The 26,047-nt window shown below is 47.1% G+C and overlaps 1 protein-coding gene across 1 annotated transcript in view; it reads left to right on the top strand.

The window, feature by feature from the left end:
* The window catches only part of ITPR1 (inositol 1,4,5-trisphosphate receptor type 1), a 183,029-nt gene that overhangs the window by 2,680 nt on the left and 154,302 nt on the right, over nt 1-26,047 (top strand). Inside the window, exon 2 of the mRNA XM_054387579.1 lies at nt 1,166-1,236. Within this exon, the coding sequence (XP_054243554.1) occupies nt 1,166-1,236 (71 nt within the window). The remainder of the gene's footprint in view (nt 1-1,165; nt 1,237-26,047) is intronic.

Raw genomic sequence — 26,047 nt, 5'->3', positions numbered from 1 at the left:
CAGTCAGCTCCAATATTAACCCTACCATCCACATATGGCTATATAATAATAGGGAGAAAATCCATGGGGAAAAAGCAATTTACTCTGAATGTTTGCATATGCAAATTTCAGATGCCTAGAACTGTTGAGTCCACTTAGTCTCTCTGATCCCTGAATTTTTCCTGCACTTTATTTTCCCTAATTGTTGTCTCAAGATGCTCCCTGCATGTAACCAGCCTCTGCAAGGAACAACTCTCATATTCTAGGTCTCGATCTTTCTCAACTTGATTCTGCATGAGAATGGACCTCTTAAACCTTTTCAGACCTTGGGAGTTTTACTTTCTACTTTTGTGTAGAAAGCCTCTTTGACAGATTGGGTTTTTGGGGGCCAAACTGAGCCATTTAGGATCAAAGCAGAAACAACAGACTTGCACAATTTGGAAAGAAATGTGTGGTTAAAAGTGCAATTCCATCTTGATCCATGCCAAGGATAGAGCAGTGGTGGCAGATTTGCTTTAGTTGTTTCTTCTTAACTATTTTCTTTATCCTGTGCATCCACAAGAAGCTCTGCCTTGGCATTCCCGATTGGAATCTCTTGGGTTCACTTGTCCTGTTCTCCTCCTTCCTGGTGGAATAGGAGGAGTTAGTTCAATCCTTTGACTTACTCTGTGTTTGGTGAGCAGGAGGGTATCTTTCTGCCTTCCTTTAGAGCCACTTTTTATTGTGCAAGCTGTTTCTGCCCTTAATATTTCAGGGCTCATAGGATCAGTGTCCTTTTTGCACAGCCATCACATTTTCCTGTTCTCTACCCTGTTTATAAATGCATTTGCTACATTCCCCAGATCTGTCCAAGAGGCAATTTCTGTTCTAAGGCTGTTATGTCACCTAACTAGAATATGGGCTGTTCTGTCTGCACCTCAAGGAGGGGACATAAAGATGATGCAGTACACAGGAGCAATGACTTATTTATTGTCCCACCTATCCAGGAGCATAGCTCTGGGCAACAGTAGAAAAAAATTAGCTGCATGCTTCTTAGAAAGGTTTGGCATAAGTTGGCATTTGGGGAATGTCTTCTGCTGCAGTGGCCACTCGGATGAAATGCTGCAAGTGAACGACTTGGGTTTTGCTAAGGAGGGTGTGAGAGGGATGGGAGCAGAACCTCATTTGGCTTCTCATTCCTTTGCAGCCTTGTGGATGATCGGTGTGTTGTACAGCCAGAAGCAGGTGATCTTAACAACCCACCCAAAAAATTCAGAGGTAAGTTCCTTAGGCAGCTCATTACCCTTCTGGCTATGTGGTGCCTTTCCGTTTTATGCAGTCATCTGGAACTCTTTTCGACCTTCACGCTTTCTGTATGATGTTTTTCTGTTGCCATCTTCTGTGAAGAGCACCTCAGGAGGAAGGAGCAAGTGTGGATGCCTGTGTGAAGTGACTGAAAAGGAGTGCTTTGTGAGGAGGTGGAGAAGGGGATGGCAGCTGAGGTTGGCTTTCACATCTGCCCAAGCTTAGAAGATCCATCTAAGTTTCATTTCTTTCTCTCCATGCTATCGTGTGTCGTTTAGTTACCCAGTACCAATCCTGGAGAAGAGGAAAGTAAAAAGGAGCAAACGCTTGTGAAAAAGCTTATTCTTGTTTGACCTCATTTGGTATTAACTACATTTGACTTTGCTTTCATTCTGCCAGGAAACTCGTGCTTTTAGTGATAAGAAATTGATGCCTACTTCGTTGCACAGCTTGGCTCAGTCTGATTTAAGAAAAAAAACAGGAAGAGAAGTACTAACTGGGATGTTGTTTGGAAGAATCTTCTTGAATTCCTCGTTTCACCTCTTGATTGCATCTTTTACCCAAAGCAGAGCTCAGCCAAACACTCTCTGAACATTTGATCTACCTTTCATTGCTGTTCTCAGATGTAGCAGCAACTGTTGTTTGAGTCTTGTTTCCTTGGGTTTGCTTTGCCTTTATCAGGGGCTCAGAATTACCATAATTCTCTTCAGGTTTGGCCAGAACTGTAGGGGACTGGCCTTGAGATACCACCTTCTGCACTGCTAGTGTTGTTTGCTGCTATTTGGGGTGTTTGAATTTTTGCCATGACACAAAGATGTCTCCTGCAATGAAGCACTTCCTACAATCTTACTGAAATCTGTGGGTTATTGTTGGGTTTTCTCCCTTTGTACTGGAAAACTCAATGGCTGAGGATTCAAATCCTGAAGAGGCAACCTGGGGAAGTTCCAGCATTGCATGCTAAGCTCTCCAGAAAAAGAACCATGGTGTTAGGTGAAATAGAGCCCTGACTCTAGGCATTTCTTGACGTTAACATCACATGAAAGATCAAAGCCACATTTAACTCCAACTGCTGGGTGTAGAAGGAGGCAGGGAGGGGAGAGATAGAAAAGAATGAGAGAAAGGCAGTTCTTGCTAGCACAGTTTAGGAACTGCAAGTACAGGGAGACATTTGTCTGACATAAAACATTGTGGTTAGACATTGTAAATGTTCTTATGTTACTTATAATTTATACATGCAGAAAGAATGGTGTGAACCTTTTCCAACCTTTGTAGTTCTTCCACTAAAGCTTTCGTGGGGACGTTTTTATGCTTAATGGGAAATGGCAACAAGTCATAAAATTTTAGCAGGCATTTCTGTTATTTATACACAGGCTTTGGAAGTGTAGCCTCAGATAAAATGCTTTCCACAATGAGTGTGTTCAGAACAAGTAATAATGGAGTTTATCACACCATCTTCAACACAAATGGAACATGCCTCTTGGTTTATTAGAAAGCAAAGGCACCCAGAGGCTTGGCTGGGCAAGTCTCAGGAGCTCCAGCCAGGTCTCTTCAGTCTCCCATGGTGTTTTTATGACACCTTGCAAAAATACCTCCCCTGTGAGTGGAACACAAGGTCTTCCCTGAGGTGCATTTATCCAAACAACCACATTTACATTTGGGATATAAAGCAGCCATGGGGAGGGGACTTTTCAACAGGGGCTTGTAGTGCTAGGATGAGGGGAGACTGAGACTGGGGATGAGGAAGAAATTCTTGAGAGTGAGGGTGGGGAGACACTGAACAGGTTGCCCAGGGAGGCTGTGGATGTCCTCTCTAAGGAGGTGTTCAAGGCAACATTGGATGAGGCCTTGAGCAAGCTGGACTAAGGGAAGGTGTCCCTGTCCATGGCAGGGGCTTGGAACTGGATGATCTTTAAGATCCCTTCCAACTCAAACCATTCTATGAATCTGGTGATGCAATTCAGTAGTCCCAGTTTACATTTACCATCCTTGATTTTTAGCCTCTGTTGCCCTGGGCAGTGTCATGGGCACAGCAGACCAAGAGCACAAGGTAGCTTTGGTGCAGCAGCAGCCTGGGATGGCAGTTGATGTTCTAGTAACCAGTCAGCTTGTATGTGGTGCCCATGTATGTTCTCAGTGATGTCATGTGGTCCCTACTGGTCATGACAGCTGAGAGGATCACTGCAGTTAGAAGCCTGAGGAGCAGCATGGTCTTGGTTTGAATGCAGACAGGTGCAAACCACTGGTGCTGGGGACTGAGGAGTAATGCCTGCAAATCTCACTAGAGCAGGAACAGAATTAATCCCAGGTAAGGGACTAACACTACAGCTTTACCCAGGACTGCAGAACCACCTCTGTGCTGTAACCTGTTTTATACTTATGTCTGAATCCTCGTTGAAATGAGCTGTTCCTGAAGGTGTCCAGACACACCTCAGTCATATCTGAAATCGTGTTCTGGGAGGAACACTGAACTGAGACTTTGAGGCCAGTCTTGAGGATCTCACTCTGGCCACTATCTTTGTAATCTATGTAATTGGAAGCTGCTCTGTGCAGATCTGTCTTCTGTAGGCAGATGTAAAACAGTTGTCAATCTAATTTTCATGCTTAATTAAAGTGCTGAGAGCTATCTAGAAGCAAGATTTGCTGCTTAGCTATGCATACATGACTCCAAGAAAATTCAGTGTGAAGCTAAAGTGCTTCTATCCAGTGGTGGAATTAATCCATCCTGCTTTCTTTATTCTTTCTTAACCATGGGTGTTTCAGGTTTTATAAAGTCTTGTTGCCTAGGCTACACTTCATCAGTTGCATCTCCAGGCAGCAGGAAGGCCCTGGCCCTAGAGGGTGGTGATTTTTCTTTCCTCTGCTTTAGACCCATGAAGTAGAGAGAGCTGCTATGCACAGTGATGGTGTGTACACAGCATCTTTCTTTCTGGAGAGAGCCTTTTGCCTGCAAAAGGCAGCTGACAGCAATACTCAGCCATGAGTGTGTGCTGTCACTAAATGCTGATAACCTGCTTGTGGTGTGAAAATAGTCCCTGCTGAGGAAGGAGTTTCTAAAAGCAGGCATTTCAGAGCTGAAACAGAGGTGGGGTTTGTGTGCTAGGAAGTCACTCCTTATAAAATTGTTGGCTGTGAGTTGTTCTGAGGAAAAAATGCAGTGGGGGAAGCTCGATGTATGTTTGGATGAACTGGGCTGAGCAGCATGGTTTGCAGCAGCACAAGTGGAGGTGGAGATGGGAGTCATAGAACCTTTCAGTCTGCTTGGGGGAGAAGATCCAGAGGTATCCTGAGGACACCTTGCTCTGTTGACAAAAGTTGTGGAAAAAAATAGGCTGGGAGATTAATTTAGTGGTGGTGGAGTCCTGGAAAGGATGAAGTGCAACAAGAGGAAGCTGAGAGTAAGATGGGATAGTGTTCAGGTAAGGTTTGGAGTGCAGTGTCAGAGTACAAATCAGATGTTAAACTAAAAGTAAATTCGGAGGGTGTATGAGGTGGAAAAAAACTGAACTGCTGGAGTTGGAAAGAGCTCTGAAGGAAGATACTAGTCCAGCACTTTCAAGTTACTATGAGCTTCCAGGAGTTATTGGAAATATTAAATGCCTTTGTGCCTGTAAGTCTTTAGAATACAGACTCATTGGAAGGTGTAAAGCTGATGGGCAAGTCCAGGGGAGGGTCACAAAGATGATGCAAGGGCTGGAGTGCCTCTGCCATGAGCACAGGCTCAGGGAGCTGGGGGTGTTCCACCTGGAGAAGAGATGACTCCATGGGGACCTTAGAGCTGCCTGCCAATAACTGAAGGGATCCTCCAGGAAGGTTGCAGAAGGACTTTCCATGAGGGTGTCTAGAGACAGGCCAAGGGGGAATGGTTTGAAGCTGAGGCAGAGCAGGGTTAGACTGGAGCTGAGGAAGGAGTTCTTCAGTAGGAGGTTCTGAGACTCTGGCACAGGCTGCCCAGAGAGGCTGTGGATGCCTCCTGCCTGGGGATGTTGAAGGCCAGGCTGGATGAGACCTTGAGCAGCTGAGTCTAGCTGAGAGGTGTCCCTGGGCATGGTGGGGAGGTTGGAGAAGATGATCTCTGAGGTGCCTTCCAACCTGAGCCATTCTATGATTCTTATTTTCCCCATCCCAATCCAAAGTAGATAGTACCTGAAGTGAGTGGTTTGAGGTTGATGATGATGATGGTGTGAGAGGTTTCAGTGGATTTTGTATATATGTATTCTATTTTTTTTTTTTTTAGTTCTGTCTTTCTGAATCTGCTTTAAACATGATGATTTGGGTGATGTACAGTGTTTCTCTGGCCCTTCATGTTTTCAGCTCCAACTAATTCAGAAGTCCTCTAAAACTACCTTGTAGAACATTAAGATTTCAGAGTACAGTCATTAGGGTTTGTACATGAGGACATGAGAATTGTTGAGAATGTTTTAGTGAACTGGTCTGAATATCCTGTGTACAGATGAGATTCCTGGAAAAAATCCTTCTTGTGCTGAGTGTCCAAAAAAAGAAAGCTCTGTGTGTGACAGCTCCTTGGTTATCTGCACTGCTGTGAGAGAGGAAGGAGGGAAAAAAAAAAAAAAAGGCAGCCCTTTTCTGTATTTTCCAAAGCTGGAATCACTGCTCTAATTGCCATCTTTGAGGATGACTCTGCATCTGCATAGTGACTGTAAATGAACATTCCTTTAATATGCATGGCTCTGTGGAAAGGCTGAACTGCAGCTGACCCTCCAGCCAGGCTGGGGGCACCAAGTGCTTCAGTAAAAATCATTCCTGCTTAAACACACACAGACAGATAGCTGCTTGGCAAATTAAACTCAGACTGCACCATCCTGGCAAAGCTGCAGCTAGAGCCCAAGGCTGATAATTTTGTGCTGTAGCTGCTGCTTCCGAGCTCTGTTAGTGAGTTTGTGCTGCTGCAGAGGTTCTGGGTCAGGTTTGCATGAGAACGTAGTGCTGCACCCAGCCAGCTGTGTTTGCTTCATGTGGGACACTGCTGCTACACCAAAGCAGGCTGTCTGACAGCCTTCTGAGGAAATGCCTTACAGCTCCTGATTGGGGATGCAGCTCTGCCTGCCAGGGATCCAGAGCCTTTGCAACAGCTGCACGAAGCAGAAGGGGGGAAAAAAAGGGACTTACTGGGTTAATTTGTCCAGCAGCTACCTCCTTGCAGAACATTGTTTTAGTAGTTGCTGGGCAACACTCTTTTTTTGGCAAGATGTTCAAGGAATGAACCCATATCTTAGACTTAAAATACCCTCATGGTGAAGCAGACGATGAGTAGTTTGAATTCTGTTTGTTCTTTTGATCCTAATCCTTGCTCTGTGCTCTGGGTGCTGCCTTCACAGAGCCTCTGGTCAGACCTGTTTGGAGGTGGTGGCAGGGGCTTGGCTCTGAGGGTCTCAGATGGAGGTGTACTTCAAAGGCTTTGACATAAGACATGAGCTGGGTGCTACAGAGAACTTGTGGTGTAAAAAATAAATCAATCCACACAGCTCACTTCTTTTGATGGCTTTCTCTTAAATTCATGCTGTGCTCAGCATTGATCCAAGTCAATACAGCTTGTCCAGAAGATAGAAACGTTCTCTTCTGTTGGTCATAGCTCTGCCACGGATGAACTGAGGCCTGCAGACTCCTGTTTTGTTTGACATGAAGGAAACCATTTCATTCCTGCAGCCCTGGGAGAGGCTGTGGAGTTATGGTGCATACATACAGGGTTATCTACTTAGCCAATGCAGCCTTGTGCATAGTTTGGCATAACAATGGAGCTGAAGGGAATTTCCAGATGAAGGGTCACAGGCAGAGTTTTGCCAAACGCTTGAGAATAAGAAAGAAACTAAAATACTCAGATTCCCTTGCCAGCTAGTTCTGGAACAATATTAGTACCATGTAGTGACCAGGAGGACGTGAGGTGATCCTCTCCCTCTAATCTTGTGAGGCCCCACTGGGAGCACTGCATCCAGTTCTGGTGCCCCCAGCACAAGGAGGAGATGGAGCTGTTGAAGGGAGTCCAGAGGAGGCCACGGAGATCAGAGGGCTGGAGAACCTCCCCTGTGGGGACAGGCTGGGAGAATTGAGGCTGTTCAGCCTGGAAAAGAGAAGGCTTCAGGGGAGACCTCAGAGCAGCCTTCCAGTACCTGAAGGGGCTACAGGAGAGCTGGGGAGGGACTTTTGGACAAGGGCTGGGAGTGACAGGATGATGAACAATGGCTTTGAGCTTGAGGAGGGGAGAGTGAGACTGGAGATGAGGAAGAAGTTCTTTCCAGTGAGGGTGTGAGGAGACACTGGCATAGGTTGCCCAGGGAGGCTGTGGCTGCCCCCTCCCTGGAGGTGTTCAAGGCTGGATGAGGCCTTGAGCAAGCTGGGCTGGTGGGAGGGGTCCCTGCCCATGGCAGGAGGTTGGAACTGGATGATCTTGAAGGTCCCTTCCAACCCATTCTTTGAATCTATGATATGTAGAAGGGTAGCAGGTAAAATCCAGGTGATAAGGTAAATGAGTGCTGCTATCTTGCAATATAAGCCTTGAAGTTTCCTGTGTTCAGCTTTGCTAAGCTTAACCTCAAATCCTGTGGCTTTCCATATGCTCTCCATGCATGCTTCTCCAAATCCATGATGGTGCAAGAGGGTCTTAGACTTAGCAGCTTAGACTGCTGCTTAAACTCTGAAATGAAGGAGTCTGAATGGTAGGACTCTTTCTGCATGCATTAGATGAGATCAAGTGGGTGTTTTGCAGAGGATTTGAAGGCATGTTCCTGGAATGGTGGTGAGAAGAAGGGTGGTAGACCTGGGCTGCATGGCCAAGTTTAGGCTCCCTTTTCTCTTTGAACATGGAGTTTCTAATGCTGGTGAAATCTTTGGCTGTATTAATTATTAAATCACCTAGACTCCTTGAGGGAATATTTAAACCAATGTCTGAGTGTGGCCCTTTTTTTCATTCTGGTATCCATAGACTAGCAGACAAGATAGCAGGATTTGCTTTTCATGCAGGTGGTAGAACTGTTTGAGGGTGTTTGAGTGCTGAGTTCAGAGCTTAGCATGGTGAACTTGAGGAGAAAAACATGAGTTGCAATAGAAAAGTTGCCTTTTTCAATTCTGAGGTGTCCAGGGCAGACTAAAATGTACTTGCTGAATGCCAAAATGAAGAAGTGGGCCAGAAGTCCCTCTTGAACTTGTTTTTCCTCAATTTAAGAGCCAAATGCCATTTAAAGAAAAAAAAAGTTTCTTATCCCCTTTCAAGGGGATACTAAGATCCTGGTGAAACCAAAAGCAACTTTAGGGTTGAGACAATGGAAGAGAACAATGCTGAAAATACCTTCTGCTGCTGTGCCTCTTATTTCTTTATTTGAAATGGAAGCATTGGCCATTTAGTGTGGGAAGAATCCTTCAAACTTGCTGAATTACGATCTAGTTATAATATCCCCACCACTTTTTTTTTTTTGTTGCTTTGATGAGGAATCCTTTAGTAGGATTCTAGGTATTTATAGAACTGTACTAGAAAACTACCAACTGCTCATACACATTTGAATTTGCTGCCCTTTATAGGGTGAAGAAATCCTGAGTGCTGCCTCTGAAATGTGGATCTTGAGCCCACTGCAGCCTACGTACAAGCAGATGTTCCAGCCAATTGTCACTGTGGCATTTAGGTATTTCAGAAAGGAAAATGAAGAGTCAGAAGTTGTTGGCATGTAGGCAAATATGCTTTAGATCTGCTCAAGCTTGGCAAACCCCCTGGGAGAGGGAGTCACAGAATGGTTTGGGTTGGAAGGGTCCTCCAAAGGTCATCCAGTCCAACCCACCTGCACTCAGCAGGGACATCCTCCTCTAGATCAGGATGCCCAGAGTCCTGTTGAGCCTCACCTTGAATATCTTCAGAGATGGGGCCTCAACCACCTCCCTGGGCAACCTGTTGCAGTGTTCCGCTCCCCTGATGGTGCAGAACTTGTTCCTAACGTCCAGTCTAAATCTGATCTGCTTTAGTTTGAAGGCATTGCCCCTGGTCCTGTCACTGCAGGCCTTTGTAAACAGTCTCTCTCCATCCTTCTTGTAGGCCCTCTTCAGGTACTAATCAATTGTTGATGCAATGCTTAACATCAGCACACCCAAGCCTCCATCCTCTGCAGGTCAGGCAGCAGACAACATGGACTGCCTGCTCTGCAGGCCCTTGGTGACTTGAGAGGGACACCATGAACACCTCATCTCCAGACACTTCTGAAAGGTGTTAGATACAGTGGGGATTGATGGAAGTGTTCCAGGTCAGGCTGTTGGAGACTCTAAGCAATGTGGTAATCTTGCAGGTGTTTACAGTGAGGGTGGGGAGACACTGGAACAGGTTGCCCAGGGAGGTTGTGGCTGCCCCCTCCTTGGAGATGTTGAAGGCTGGGTTGGATGAGCAACCCAGGCTAGTGGCAGGTGTCCCTGCCCATGCATGGCAGGGGCATTGGGACTGGATGATCTTGAATGTCCTTTGCAACCCCAACCATCCAGGTCTGCATGGCACAGATTACAGGAGGATCCACTTAAGTTGGTGGTAAAAATGTCAGTACTCAACAAGAAGAGGAGCTGGGTCTCTTTGGAATTCAAGGCACAGGCTGGGAAGATCTGGGTTGAGTTTGCATGCTGACAGTCCTGTGGCCAGACAGCTGTCTGCCAGCTCCTGGTTGTGCTTTCATCTTGGATGTTTTGCATCTAGATGAAGGCAGAGCAAAGCCCCTTTGAAACAGAGAGTGGCCATTAATATGCAGAACTGAAACATAGTATGAAAAACACAATCTGTTGGTGAAGGTCCTGCAAAAGATTGAGAAGGGATTTAATGACCTCCTAGTGTGAAGTTTTATGGTCTGTGCCTTTCAAGGTTTGCTCTTTTGAGATGTGTGGGTAGTAGTTGGGTACTGATGAGACATTTCTGTGCAGGACAACAGGGGAGATGTAGCAACCATGTCCTAGAAAATGCAGCAAAGCATTGGTTTGAATGTTCTGCCTTCAACAGCTCTCACAAGTCTGAGCTGTTTTCCCTTGTGGAAAGTTCAGGGTATTTCAGGTAGGCTGGAGGAAGGGCTTGCCAAAAAGGCAGTGCTTAGCTGTTAAATAGAACAGTCCTGTTAATAAACCTAGCCCCAACCTTGTAGACAAAAGCGTACTGTGGCTTTGTTGCCATAGTTTCAGTGCAAAATCTGACCTTAGCTACAATAACATTGGGTTAGAAAAAAACAGCTAATCAGTTGGCTAAAATTAGTGTGTTCCCTGGTACATAAGCCAGTATGAACAGGATATTTAATGCAATATTATACTTAGTCACAAGAGCCCAAGGGAGTGAAATGCCTTGATGAATCCTGGGGGTGGGGTGACATTGGTGCAGATCTTCTAATAGAGCAAAGTTATGAACATTTGTGGCTTGCTTAATATTTGTGGATAGCTCCACTGTTGGCTTGTTCTCTGCATTCAATTTGCTTCGCTTTGTTCCTTTCTGAAAGCTCTCAGAGTCTGTTTTGGAAGCTGGGAAGATTGAGATGCTGGTGAGTGTCATCAATACCAAGTACTTCCAGAGGACCTTCAAATAAACTTCAGAGCTGGTGGTGTGCTTTTTGTGAGCACAGCCTGAGTGCTCTGCAGACAGTCTTGCTCATATAGAGATGGAACAAGTCATGAGGATTGTAGGGAAGAAGCTGTAAGGGAAGCAGCCTCTAAGGTACTGGGTAGTAGACATCTTAAGCTTTTCACTGGTTGTCTGAAGTGTTGAGGAACTTGAGAGATTCAGGGAGATTCAGGTCTGGTGTGTAAAACATTGCCAGCAGTGCAGAAGAAGCCTTGACTGGAGAGTGCATTTGTGATGCTGAGGCTCCCTGGCCTGGCCTGAGGGGTAGGACCTTACCAAACTGTGCTAACCTGGAGTTAGTTTCTTGGCAGTGTGGGAACTGTAATGGCTGATCAGCTTTCTGAGGTGTTCCTTTACTGTTGAGGCTTGAGATATTGTATACATAGGAAGAAGATTTAGATAAGGAGCATCTAAACCACCTCTGCGGATGCTGGAGGCCTGGAACAGGCTGCCCAGAGAGGATGTGGAATCTTCTTTGGAGGCTTTCAAGACCCATCTGGATGAGTTTCTTTGTGGCCTGCCCTAGGTGACCCTGCTTTAGCAGGAGGGTTAGACTTAGTCTTTAGAAGTCCTTTCCCATTCGTACCACTATTCTCTGCTTGCCAGTTTGGTGGGGGGTTTGTTTTTGTTACCAGAGTAACTCCTGAGTTGTAACCTCAGCTGACAGTGCCTTGCAGTTTTAAAGTCCCTCAATTAGTCAAAGCCAAATGCAACTCACTTAATATCCTGAGCCTGTGCTTTGGGCTGTTGTGGCTGTGCAGGAGCACACACACAGAGTGCAGGTTGATTCAGAAAACCATTTTTCACCCTGACTGTGCTGACACTTGTGCAGCTGAGCTGTCAAGCAGCTCCTCCTGGCTCTCCTGGCTTGGCTTCTGCGATGTGTAACTTGTGATTCCTCATACAGCACACAGGCATGGGAAGGTGTGATCCATGTTCTTACATCTTCCAATTCAGAGTCAATTAGTATCTTTAGGCTTCATGGTTTCCATTTTTCTCCTTTGTAAACCCAGCTGTCATCTCTAGTAAGCTTGAGGAAACCATACCTGGCTTATACTTGGTGGAGGTTTGAACAAGAATGGTTTGGGTTGGAAGGGACCTGAAAGCTCACCCAGTTCCAACCCCCCTGCTTCTCTTTCTCCAGAATTTCTTCCTCATCTCCAGTCTCAATCTCCCATTCTCAAGCTTCAGTCCTTTCCCTCTTTTCCTCTCGCTACAAGCCCCTGACAAAAGCCCTTTCCTGTCATTTTCCTAGGCCGCCTTCAGGTATTAGAAGGCTTCTCAGGTGCCCTGGAAGCCTTCTCTTCTCCAGACTGAACAGCCCCAACTGTCTCAGCCTGTCCCCATGGTCCTGACTGCAGTGTTGGTATCTCCTCAGTTGAAGTAATGCTGTAAGAACTTCTGAGAGCAGTCAGAAGAAAAATGGTGAGGCTGCCAGCACAGTCAGCCATGAAAATGTGCTGCTAGGAAAGCCAGACCCTGCCAGTTGTCTTCACTGAGCAGTGGGTGATGCTTCCTCTGTTCCCAGCTTGCTGCTGGAGATGGAATACTCTGTCCTTCTTGGTGCAGAACTGGGTTTCATCTCTCAAGATGAGGTATAGTGCTTACTATGTCAACACCTGAGTGTGATTTCTCTTGTTCAGTTATTGAAGCCTTAATAGCATCTCCAGCTGAATTCTTCCCATTGCTAGGTGGAGATTAAGGTGCCAGTGCTCATCTGTCAAGCTGCTTGTGATTAGGGAGCTGTCTGTAGAAAGTATCTCCAGGCCTTCCTCTAGACCTTTTGATGTTTGATACAAGTCCCAGAATGCCAGCAGGGTGAGGGTCAGAAGTGACCTTTGGAGATCATCCAGTCCAACCCCACTCCTAAAGCAGGGAGCCCACAGCAGCTTGCCAGGATCATGATGGCCAGGGGGAGTTGGAAGCTCTCCATGCAAGAAGTCTCCGCAACCTCTCTGGGCATCCTGCTCCAGGGCTCTGACAAGATTCTCAGTATGTAATCAGATGGAGCCTCCTGGGTTCCAGTGTGTGCCCATCACCCCTTGTCCTGTCCCTGGGCACCACTGAGCAGAGTCTGGCCCCAGCCTCTTGCCCCCCACAGCTCCTTTAGCTCTTCCTGAGCATTGCTCAGCTGCCCTCTGGGGCTGCTCTTCTGCAGGCTCTCAGCCCCAGGGCTCTCAGCCTTTGCTCCTCACAGAGCTGCTCCAGGCCCCTCAGCATCTTTGTAGCCTCCCCTGGACTCTCTCCAATAGTTCCCTGTCTCTCTTAAACTGGGGAGCCCAGAACTGGTCACAGCACTCCAGATACGGTCTCACTAGGGCTGAGTGGAGGGGAAGGAGAAGCTCCCCTGTCTTGCTGGCCTCACTCTTAATGCATCTCAGTGCTAAGAATCAAGTCAGGTGTGGGTGAAGGTTCTTGACTCTGAAGACTGTATTGCTGCCTTTTTTCTGGTTTTTTTTTGTGAGCCAGAAATGATTTTTTTTTTTTTTTTTTTTTTTTTGCTTTGGGGTTGGTCTTGAAAAATCACTGACTGGTTCGGTAAGAATATGCTGGAAAATATCAGTTTGTTTCCTTGCTTGCCAACTGAGTGGCTGGGGTAAGGAGTTAAAAAACCTCCAGGATTAGCATTTTGTGGAAATGCAAGCAGGGTAAATCCACCTGCAGAAAGCCCTGTTTGTAAACACAGCAGTGCTGATTTTCCTCAGGTGTAGGAGGCTGTTTTTTGGGTGTTACACTTGGCCTTTTAAACTCCTGATTTTTGTGCTTGCAGCAAAGGACAAAATGCAGGCAGGAATTTGGTGGAAGGTCAGGTGGAAGCTTTCTGCCAGCTGGTGAAGGAGCCATTTGTGCCTCTACCTGCAGCTGGTCAGGATGCAGCTCAACAGAGATGCTGAGGAATCAGAGCTGGGTTGCTCCTATCAAAGGCCCTTAGCTCGCTGTGAAGAGCCAAGTGTTGAGATTGGCAGGTCTACTGTGAATGTGTCAAGCTCTGGAATGGCCATTAGAGACTGAGTGACACTAAATGCAGTGTTGCTTGACAATTTGATCCTAATGAAGCACTTATTATTCAGTCAAGTAAGATAGATCCTCATGTGTTAGGGCTCACACTTCCTTCAGACCTCATTTGTGAAAGTAATCAGCGCCGAGCTCTTGGTGTTGGCAATTATCATCTGTTTTGATTATATAATCCACAAGTTCAATGAAAACATAACTCCTTGTGATTTGGTTGCAGAGTCTTCCTGTAAGCTCTCAGTGAGAGTAAGAAATCACCTCCAGGCTTTACTGACAGCAGAGAAACGTGACATTGCTGGAAAATGCTGCTACAGGCTCCTCACCCGCTTTAATGAGAACAAATTACCTCCCAGTCAGATTTTATTAAGGACACAGAAAGCTTTGCTCTGCAAAAGCAATCTGGTAGCACTTAGACCTTGCATTTGGTGAATGTCAGCCCTTTTACTCATCGAGGTTCAAAATTATACCAGGAAAAAAACAAACACACAACTTTGTAGGCATGAGGAAGTGAGAGAGCTGGGTTGAGGGAGCAGCCATCCTGAAAAGCAGAAAAATCTTAGCTCTAACAAGGAAAAGCCTTTTCCTCCCCACCAGAGCAGGCCATGATCTCCAGCCAGCACCAGTTAACTTTCATGGATTCATAGAATGGGTTGGCTTAGAAGGGACCTTCAAGGTCATCCAGTTCCATGAGCAGGGACACCTCCCTCCAGCCCAGGTTTCTCAAGGCCTCATCCATCCTGGCCTTGAACATCTCCAGGGAGGAGGCATCCACAGTCTCTCTGGGCAGCCTGTTCCAGAGTCTCCCCACCCTCACTGGCAACAAGGTCTTCCTAAGCTACTGTCTAAATCTTCCCTCCCCAAGCTTCACCTTTATACCAGTGGCAGTGATATGGGTTGGTGGTGACCCAGCAGTGTCCAGGACTGAGGAAGGAGCTCAGCACAAAGAAACAATCTCAATATTGTTAAATGTTTAGTCTCCTCTCTACAGACCTCTGAAGGGAAATTGTGGAGCCTGATGATGCTGAGATACAGAACATGGCCAGAGAAAAGACTCAGATGGGGATTTATTTGCTTCAGTGTTTTTCAAAACTCCTCCCAATAGCAGCAAGTGCAGCACTGCTCTGCCCAGTGCTCAGGTCTTAACAGCTTAACTGGGTTTGTTCAGCCTAGAGATGAGGAGGCTGAGGGCAGACCTCATGGCTCTTTACAATTTCCTGAAAAGGGGATGCTACATTGAGGTGGGGATTGGTCTCTTCTTCCTAGTATCATGTGGTAGAAGGAGAGGAAATAGCCTGAAATTGTGCTAGGGGAGGGTTAGGTTGGAGATGAGGAACGATTTCTTTGCTGCAAGAGTGCTCAGGGATTGGCACAGGCTGCCCAGGGAGGTGGTGGAGTCATTGTCCCTGGAGGTGTTCAAGAAACCTGTGGCCATGGCACTTGGGGCCATGGTGGGGTTGGGTTGATGGCTGGACTTGATTTTGGAGGTGTTTTCCAACTCAATTCTATGGTTCTGTAGTATTAAGCCAGGGTGCTTCCTGGGGCACCTGTGCACATGCAGTGTTTCTGGGGGTTGTGTTGACTTCCAAGGTTCTGTCTTTCAAAAGTGCATTTTCCATTTTGGTTAAAAAAAAAATATCACATATCCCATGTTCCTGTGATTGCCATCAAAGTTGATAACTTGAGGTACTGTAAGAATAACTCAATTGCCACATTTTCCTGGGAAACAAACTGGCTCTTTGCTGGTTGGGGTAGGAACATCTGGAGATGGAAGTGCATGCCCTCTGCGTGCTCAGGACTGGGAAATGCACCCAAAAATCATCTTTTACTGCTGCAAAGTTACTGTAAATAGGAATGGCAGCACCCTTAGGAGCTCATGCCTTGGGGAGTGGAAGGTAAAGTCTGAAGGCAATAGAGATTTCACAGATAATTCTTGGTTATCATTGACAGCTTTTAAAATAAGCTAAAAGTTTATTGCCTCCCACTCCTTGTCAGACAGATGGCCTTGGCCGTGGAGGATGACAATGAGGAGAAGATCCATCAGCTATGATCTACAAGAATGAATTTCAAATATAAATATATATTTTCCATATGCTGTCAGTCATGTGCTGAAAGATATTTTTTGTTTTGTGAAGGTTTGAGTAACTTTGACAGCTGAGAATTCTGCAGTGGGATCAGAATTTGTTTGCGGAGAACTCTGGAGTTTAACAGCTTATTACTCTTAGTTTGCTTACTAGGGGTTTACTTGTTTGTGTTTGTATGGACACAAAAATAGCAAGAGAAGGGAGTGCAGCGTAGGTGATTATTGTACATTTAATTGCAATAACTTATGGTTAGTCACTAATCATAAAATGGCTTAGGATGGAAGGGACCTCAGAGCTAATCTTCTCCAACCTCCCCACCATGTCCAGGGACACCTCTCAACTAGACTTAGCTGCTCTTGGCCTCATCCAGCCTTGCCTTGAACACCCCCAGGCAGGAGCCTCCCTGGGCAGCCTATTCCAGAGTCTCACCACCCTCCTACTGAAGAACTACTTCTTGAGATCCAGTCTAACCCTGCTCTGCCTCAACTTCAAACCATTCCCCCTTGGCCTGTCTCAGACACCCTCACGGAAAGTCCCTCTGCAGCCTTCCTGCAGGATCCCTTCAGCTATTGGCAGGCAGCTCTAAGGTCCTCCTGGAGTCTTCTCCACTCCAGGCTGAACACCCCCATCTCCCTGATCCTGTGCTCATGGCAGAGCTGCTCCAGCCCTTGGAGCATCTTTGGCCTCCTCTGGGCTAACTCCAACAGATCTGCCCTTCTTATGATGGGACATTAATATGTTGTGGCATCTTCTTCTAACCTTAATATTCTGTTTGCCATTTGAATGTTAATTTTGATCTGATACAAAAAGGTGAAGATTTCTCCTGTTTTTGTTTTCAGCATTTAGCTGAAGTGACCTTGAAAGGGCAAAAGATGTCACCATAGTTGTTCAGTCTTCACAACCCTCAGAGCTCAATAGTAGTTTTCAAGACCTTGAAGGCAGAAAAAGCCACAAAGGGACCAAATGTAATTGGTGCTTTGCCTGCCTGAAATGTTGGATTGAGAGGAAGTCCTGAGGCTAAACTCATTTCAGTCTGTCTAGAGAGATGCTCCAATTCACTTGTGCTGCTTCTTTACCCCAAGCTAAGCATCCATAAAATGGGAAGCAGAAGGGGTGAGGAGAGGGGGTAGGACCGAAGAAAGGGATAAGACCTTAGGGAAGATAGGAAATTCATGTGTGATTCTTACTCTTTAAGTAAGAGAAAGTAGCTCAATGTTCAGAATACAGCTGGAAAAATATTCTAGCTTCTCCAGGAATCTTTTATTGAAAAGAATCTGAGAACACTGAAGTTCTGATATCATTGGATGGGTTGGGTTGCAAGGGACCTCCAATTCTCATCCAGTCCAACCCCCCTGCAGTCAGCAGGGACATCCTCCACTAGATCAGGTTGCTCAGAGCCTGGTCAAGCCTGCCCCTGAATAATTCCAGGGATGGGGCCTCAACCACTTCGCTGGGCAACCTGTTGCAGGTAATGTTCCAGCATCATCATGGTGCAGAACTTGTTCCTAGCATCTAATCTAAATCCCCTCCTCTCTAACCTCAAACCGTTGCCCTTGATCTAGTTAGAGGTGTCCCTGCTGGCTGCAGGGGTGTTGGCCAAGATGACCTTTGAGGGTCCCTTCCAACCTGATTCATGATGTGATTCATTCTATGATTTTAAGTTGCACCAGGGGAGGTTTAGGTTGGACATAAGGAAAGGTTTCATCTCTAAAAGGGTTGCTAACTCCTGAACAGGCTGCCCAGGGCAGAGATGGAGTCACCATCCCTGGAGGGATTTGAGACACCTGTAGAGCTGACCCTGAGGGGCATGGGTTTGTGGTGGACTGGGCAGTGCTGGCTTGGTAGTTGGACTTCCAGGTCTTTTCCAGCCTAGAGGATCCTGTGAGATCCCAAAGAATTAGCTACTCCAAAGAGCAATGTGACATCGGTGTAAGGTTTAACTTAGGGCTGATAGAGGATTGAAGTGAATAGATTGCTTTGGGGGCTAGAGAGCAAAGTACTCACAAATAAAGAGAAGAGAGGGGGAAAGAAAGTGTTAGGAAAGGAATTGCAGCCTTGAACTCCTGAACTTTGAAATGAAAACTTTCAGCCTTCAGAGATTTTTTTTTGAAGTGCCTGACAAGTAATGTTCCTTCCTCCACCTCGTGGTTTAAGGCTCCTTTCAGAAGCCCACAGTGACTCAGCTACTTTGAATATCTCTTCAGTTACCATGTGGCTCGTGTTGGAAGCCCTAAGATTATTTTTCTCCCACCTCCAAAGATGGTTTTTATTGGTGGGAACTTCATTGGAAGTATCTTTTGCACTGTGCTAATTTTAAGCATCCTTGAAATATTTAAGATTTTTAAAGCATCAAGGCAAGGTAGCCTGATGTTGGGAGGTGGGAAGGAGAACATTTTGTTTATAGATAATCGTTATTTTGTCAATGGAAAACTAATTTTATCTAAGTCTTTTGTTCTACATTTGAAAGTGAGTGTCCAGAAACAATGCTGGCTTGTGCTGGCCTTGCAGTATAATCCTGGATGAGATCTCTTCTCTAGGGCTGATAGTGTTCATTGATTCAACCCAAACAAAACATTCAATCTGACTTGTAGGGATAGGATGAGAGGGAAGGGATTGAAGCTTGAGGAGGGCAGATTGAGACTGGAGATGAGGAGGAAATTCTTGACAAGTAAGGGTGGTGAGACACTGGAACAGGTTGCCCAGGCAGGCTGTGGCTGTGCCCTCCCTGGAGGTGACCAAGGCCAGGTTGGATGAGGTGTAGTGGGAGGTGTCCCTGCCCATGGGAGGGGGGTCAGAACTGGCTGATTTTGTCGGGTCCCTTCCAACCCATTCTATGAATTGATGTTAGCAAGCAGGTAGAGGAGCGAAGGCTGAGAGGGGATCTGATCGATGTCTATCAATATCTGAGGGGTGGGTATCAAGTGGAGGGGGCCAGGCTCTGTTCAGTGGTGCACAGTAATAAGCCAAGGAACAATGGATACAAACTTGAACAGGGAGGATTTCGCCTCAACATGAGGAGAAACTTCTTCACAGTGAGGGTGATGGAGCACTAGAACAGGCTGCCCGGAGAGGTTGTGGAGTTTCCTTCTCTGGAGACCTTGGAAACCCACCTGGATGCGTTCCTGTGTGGACTGCCCTTGGTGACCCTGATCTGGCAGGGGGATTGGACTCGACCTCTGGAGGTCCCTTCCAACCTTCCATAGCATTCTATGATTCTGTGACATTTGCAATGATGAAGAGAAGCTGTTGAATTGAGTAGCCCTTCCATGAGATGTAGTGGTCTACAGGAGAACTTCTTGAATAGTCTGAGATTGAGCTTCCTCAGGCAGCATCCTGTGTGGGTTTTCTATGCTTACTGGGCTGTGGCACAACCAGCTGTCAGGTTGGGCTTTTGAGATTCAGATGGAGCCAGTCCAACATCTGGATGAAAAAACGTTTGCAACTTGCCTGAATTGCTGAAGTGGACATCTTGCTTTGCAATGATTCCTGATTACCAGCAGCATGCTGGTGCTAGAAGTGAGGACGCAGAAATAATCTCTTCTTCTTTCTGTGTATTCCCCTGTTGATACACAGAAGTGTTGCCATGGAGGAGAGCGTGGGGTGGGAGTAGGCAGCAACCAGCTGCTTTAGGGCCACACTGGGAGGAAGACTGAGGGAGGATAATGCATGAAGCCTGCTCCTGCAAACAGTCCTAGGAACTTCTTGACTGTTGGGTGGCTTGGTTATGGAAGAGCTTTGAAGGCAGGTAGGGAAGGGTGGGTCTCTTAAAGAGAGGAAATGGACTTCTGCACTGCTTGGGAGGAAAGAGTTTACAGATGTAACAGGACTTTGAGTACTGCATCCAGTTCTGGGTCAAGGGAGAGAAAGTTTGGAGTGTTTTCAGTGGAGGCTACAGAGATGCTGAGAGGCCTGGAGCAGCTCTGTGAGGAGCAAAGGCTGAGAGCCTGGAGAAGAGCAGCCCCAGAGGGAAACTGCTCAGTGGTCAGCAAGAGGTAAAGGGATGAGATTCTACATCCCAGTGGAGCTTATCAGCAGCCTCAGTTCAAATATTTTTAGTAAAATAAGGAGCTGATTTCTATACATAACAAGCATATGGCTTAAGGCTCCTCCTCAGCAGTTATTGGGATGTATTTATTAGCAGAAGTACCACACTGGGAATGTTTGACAAGAAAAACTTCTTCTCAGGAAGAAGCTTGAGGTTGATGAAGTGAATTAGCATTCTGTGGGCAGCTCTCCAGTGCAGGCTGCAGGCTTGCTGCTGGTGGCGGTCATTCCTGTCCTCAGCCGTGGGCTGGCAGGCAGCGTGGGCTGGCTGATGACAACCTTCAAGACACATTACTGGGAAGGAGTGGAGAGGATGTGTATAAACACTGTATTTGGCTGTGTCTCTAGTAGTGCAAGTTACATCTTTACTCTGGTGGGTCGTGTGCTGTGACCTCCCAATCACCCTTCCAGCCTCAACAGTCAAAATTAAGAAATTCTTGGCAGTAAGGGTATGGAGACTCTGGAACAGGTTGCCTAAGGAGGTTGTGGATGCCCCCTTCCTGGAGGTCACAGGATCAGAGGATGTTAGGTGTTGGAAGGGACCTCTAGAGATCGAGTCCAACCCCCGTGCTAGAGCAGGACCATAGAATCCAGCACAGGGCACACAGAGCACATCCAGACAGGGCTGGAAAGTCTCCAGAGAAGGAGACTCCACAACCTCTCTGGGCAGCCTGCTCCAGGGCTCTGTCACCCTCCCAGTCAAGAAGTTCCTCCTCCTGTTGAGGTGGAACCTCCTGTGCTGTAGCTTATATCCATTGCCCCTTGTCCTATCACAGGGTGCAACTGAGCAGAGCCTGTCCCCTCCCTCTTGACACCTAGCCGTGTTCAAGGCCAGGCTGGATGAGGCCTTGAGCAACCTGGGCTGGTGGGATCTGTCCCTGCCCATGGCAGGGGGTTGGAACTGAATAATCTTTAAGGTCTTTCCAACCCATTCTATGAATCTTTGAATGTTTCCTTCTAAAAAAATGTAATTACTCCTGTTTTTTTTTTTTTTTTTGGCTCAGAAACTTGCTGCTGTGCACACAATTCTCCAGTGCTTTTCTTGAGCAGCTCATCTGTTTCTCCTTAAATATTGAATCTATGTAATGTTTTTAACCATATTTTAAATGGCCTCACCTTATAAAAGCCTACAGAGCTGTCTGAATGACCAAGAGGGGAAAAACTACTAAGTGGAAGTGCTTCAGTGCTGCCACAGCACAGGAGGATGCAAGGCACTAATGACCACTTAAGGTCTTTAATAGTCCTCTGTTTCTATAACAGGAGAAGATCATGGAAATATTATTGACTGCTGAAGGGTCTGTACCAGCCAAATATCTTTTGGCTAAGTCCCATAATCTTTCTTTCTTTGAGTTCAATCACAGAATGCTTTAGGTTGGAAGGGACCTTTAAAGTTCATTCAGTCCAACTCCCCTGCTGTCAGCAGGGACATCTGCAACTGGAGCTCTGAGCCCCAGGCAACCTGACCTGCAGTGGTTGCAGGGATGAGGCATCTCCCACCTCCCTGGGCCAGCCTCTCCCCACCCCTGGTGTCAAAAATTTCTTTCTTCTCTTCAGTGTGAATCTCCCTCTCTTAGTTCAAACCATCACTCCTTGCCCTGTCACCACAGGCCCTGCTCAGAAGTCTGTCCCCAGCTTTCTGATTGTCCCCTTTAAGCACTGCAAGGCCACCAGAAGTTCTCTCATGATGCTTCTCTTCTCCAGGCTGAACAACCCCAAGTTCATTTAACTTAATGTGTTATGAGTAGTGCCCTGATGCTTGTAAGAGGACAATGGATTTGTGCCTGAGAACATCCAATTTGACTGCAGAAGCTGCAGGCTGTTGGGATGCTTTGTCAAGGGCAGAGAGAAGATGTGCTTAGCATCTTGAAGTTCACCTCTCAAAACCCAGAGCTGTGGCAGACAAGTAAATTTAAAGCACTGGCAGTGAATAAGTAAAATTGGAAGGCAGTGAGGCAAATCCCAGGTGGTCATCCAGATCTAAAAGCTCAGGAAATTACATCAGGAAATCATCATCTTTTCACATCTTTATCACCTGGGTTGTTTTGTGCAGTGTACATATCCTCAGAAGGCTCGAGAGGAGTTTTGTTCTGCTTGTACCACTTAGCTTTGAATGAGACCCAGAGATTTAATCAGTGCAGTTGGCACCTTCCATGGAATCCTTTGGATAGCATCAGTGGCTGGGCTTCATTTACCACTTCCTGAAATAATCTTTGTTTCATAGCTCAGATCTGCTTCATGGCTCAGGTTGGAAAGGACTTCAGAGATCATCTTCTCCAACCTGCCTGCCGTGGGCAGGGACACCTCTCAACTAGACTCAGCTGCTCAAGGCCTCCTCCAACCTGTCCTTGAATACCCCCAGGGAGGAAGCATCCACAGCCTCCCTGGGCAGCCTATCTTTAACGTCCCTTCCAACCCAAACCATTCTGTGTTAAGAGAAGATTTCAGTGCAGCCTTGTCAACTGCCAAGGCTGTTGCTGCTCTGAGGCTTCTGGCAAGGGTGGCTTTCCTGATCCTAAGGACTGTCTTTGCTGGCTGTGTGTGGATGTGAGTGTAGGATGTGTTCAGACAGCCATGCAGCTGGTGTTATTGAATAGCTCTCACCAGCCCATCCATCACTTGGAGTCTGGCTTTCCCCTGCACTGATTGATTTGTTATCCTGCTGTCAATAAGGCAGCTTGAAAGCTGACTTACAACACTGAAAGTACCTAATTATTGTTCTTGATGGAAAAGGGAACTTTTCAAATTTATGCAGCACTTTGAATGTATTTCTTTGCAGAATGTTCAGAGAGACAGATAGGAATCTATGTTGTGGTGGCAGTGGTCATGCATTCAGGGTGAGGTGTTACCATACCTCTTTGGTGCTTCCCTTGGCAATGCAAATGCCTTGGGGCATTCTGTGTAGCATCACAGAATTGTTTTGGTTGGAAGAGACCTTTAAGAGACCCCTACCATTCTCTGACCTCCAGAGGTCCCTTCCAACCCCTACCATTCTCTGACCTCCAGAGGTCCCTTCCAACCCCTACCATTCTCTGACCTCCAGAGGTCCCTTCCAACCCCTACCATTCTCTGACCTCCAGAGGTCCCTTCCAACCCCTACCATTCTGTGATCCCCAGAGGTCCCTTCCAACCCCTACCATTCTGTGATCCCCAGAGGTCCCTTCCAACCCCTACCATTCTGTGATCCCCAGAGGTCCTTTCCAACCCCTACCATTCTCTGACCTCCAGAGGTCCCTTTCAACCCCTACCATTCTGTGATCCCCAGAGGTCCCTTCCAACCCCTACCATTCTCTGACCTCCAGAGGTCCTTTCCAACCCCTGCCATTCTGTGATCCCCAGAGGTCCTTTCCAACCCCTGCCATTCTGTGATCCCCAGAGGTCCCTTCCAACCCCTGCCATTCTGTGATCCCCAGAGGTCCCTTCCAACCCCTGCCATTCTGTGATCCCCAGAGGTCCTTTCCAACCCCTGCCATTCTGTGATCCCCAGAGGTCCTTTCCAACCCCTGCCATTCTGTGATCCCCAGAGGTCCTTTCCAGCCCCCCCAGTGCTGGCATTCTGTGGTTTATCTTTCTGGGGTTGTATGCTGCCTGCACTCAGGTGATAAGTGCCCCCATCAGCATCCCCTTCCAGGCACTATCTGTGGTGGTGGTGTTGCCTGTTCAGAATGATACCATGGCCTTGCATTAAACAGCAAACCCCAGTAGGAAGGAGCTGTGGCTGGTGCTGGCTGGGAGGAATGCCTCCAGGCCTCTCCTGGCAGGCTCTGCTTCCGCTCGTGGTCGCTGAACGTTTGTTCTTCCCCTTGGCAATCCGGTCTAGTGGAGCTGCCTTCTCCACGTTTCTATTATCCAGCTGTCTGGCTGTTCTAATCCAGCCTGGCTTTGCTGCTTTGGCTTCCAGCTCCCACTTGCCTTATTTGGTCAAGCAGAGCTCTTCAGCTCTTCCTGCAAGGGGCTGGTTTGGTAGTTTAGGGACTTCTTTCCACTTTCGTTTTTGATCTCCAAAGCTATAGATGGAGTTTCAGTCAGTGTTGCTGGCCCAGTTTAACTCTTCAGTGTTCTTCAGCTGGAATACTGTGATTGAGAAGTGCTTGGGGGGTTTTATTCCCTGCTGTGACAGGCTGGTGCGCTGCTGCGGGCAGTTTGAGCAGAGGCAAACTGTTTTTACAAGGGCTTGTAGCGACAGGACAAGAGGGAATGGATTGAAGCTGGAAGAGGGCAGATCAGGCCTGGAGATGAGGAAGAAAACCTTGAGAGTGAGGGTGGGGAGCCACTGGCACAGGTTGCCCAGGGAGGCTGTGGCTGTCCCCTTCCTGGAGGTGTGCAAGGCCAGGCTGGATGAGGCTTTGAGCAACTTGGGCTGGTGGGAGGTGTCCCTGCCCATGGCAGGGGGTTGGAACTGGATGAGCTTTAGGGTCCTTTCCAACCCAACCCATTCTGTGTCTAGGTACCTTCTCAGTATCATCTACTTCTTAAAATGACAACCAGAGTGTGATCTTAAGACTCTGTTCTGGAGTACAGGGCCAAATTTTAATTAACTGCATGATTTGCTGGTGCCTTCTGTGCTCTGTTCCTGCAAGGGGAATGGAGTACAGCAATGGAGAGAACTTGGTCAGATTGAGAAACATCATTTGAAAAGCTTCAGGAAGAGCATCTCTGGTCCCCTGCCAAAAGGATGGTGACTGTTTAAAGTAGTGACAGGGAGAGGGCCTCAGTAAGTGAGCTGAAAGACTCGAGCCAAGCTTAGGAAGAGAAAGCAAAGAACTAAGTTTTCAGGCTCAGAAACCAGATGTGGACACTGGTGCTGTGTGCTGTTTGCCTGGGGGTGCAGCACACGACAGCAGCTTGACTCTGCTCTACTCCACACCAGGGTGCTGGGTCCTGCAATTAATGCAGGTTTGGGGTTTTGCTTTGGTAAGCTCTGCAGGTAGTGCTGCTTGAGTCTGTCCATGGCCAATTGACTGTCACGTGAACGTCTGCATGGCAGCTTAATGGATGCTGTCTGCAGTTGCCAGTGTAACGCTCACAGTGGTGGCTTTCACAGCTGGCTGTCCTCTGCAGGCTCTGCAGAGAGGAGAAGGACTTGGGAAGTCACTCAGAATTACCTTGAGAACTGAAGAAACAATCTGGGAAATGCTGTTGCAGTTAGATGGGGGCACGTGTCAAAGGCTGCACTGAGTGACTGCATCTAGGGAGGAGGAGGAGGATGGGCACACACAGCAGTGCAGTAGGAAAGGACAAGGGGTGATGGCCTGCCACTACAAGAGGGAGATTTAGACTGGAGAGAAGGAAGAAATTCAAGAAATTCTTCCCTGTGAGGATGGTGAGAGCCTGACTCAGGTTGCCCCAAGAGGTGGTAGATATATGCCTTATCCCTGAGACCACTGCAGGTTTGGGGCTCTGAGCAACCTGCTCTGTCTGCCTGTGTCCCTGCTGAGTGCAGGGTGGGGGTTGGACTGGATGACCTTTAAAGGTCCTTTCCAAAGCACTCTGCTTCTCTGAAAGGCTGCAGGGATTGCAGGAATCACAGTTTGAACAGGAGTGGATGCTGTGCTGTAACAAGAAGTATAGTTGCTGCCTTGGAATATAAAAAAAGCAACCTTGCCAGAAGGCACAGCAATTGTATTTTTTCCAATTTTGCTTCCTGGCAGAGCCTCAGGTGAAAGGTCTTGTTTGGTATTGCACCTCATCCTCCCAGAAAGATAGAAGCCAGCTAGAGAAAATCCAGAGGAGGGTAATGGTCAAGAGCAAGACCTATTACTCTTGCATTCTAGCTGTGGAGCCTCAGGAGCCTGCAAATACTGCTGGGAGAGGGAAGAGAGGTTGTGTTCTGCATGCCCACAAGGAGAGGGAGAGAAGTAATGGGCTTGCACTGGAAAAATAAATAGGTTAGATCCAGAAATAGTGGAGTTCTGGAATAGGTGATGTCAGGAGGTATGTCAGGAATGGAGTAGGCATAGTTAATTCTGCCTTGGAGAGAGGGAGGGATGAGCTAAGGAAGCTTTGTAAGGGTCCTACCCTTCCCATGAGCCTGTGGCAGTTCTGCAGTGTGTCCAGAGCTTGGGAAGAC

Source organism: Indicator indicator, chromosome 15 (genome assembly GCF_027791375.1).
Source record: "Indicator indicator isolate 239-I01 chromosome 15, UM_Iind_1.1, whole genome shotgun sequence".
In the NCBI taxonomy this organism is placed as follows: Eukaryota; Metazoa; Chordata; class Aves; order Piciformes; family Indicatoridae; genus Indicator; species Indicator indicator.
This window is presented reverse-complemented; position numbering and strand designations above follow the sequence as displayed.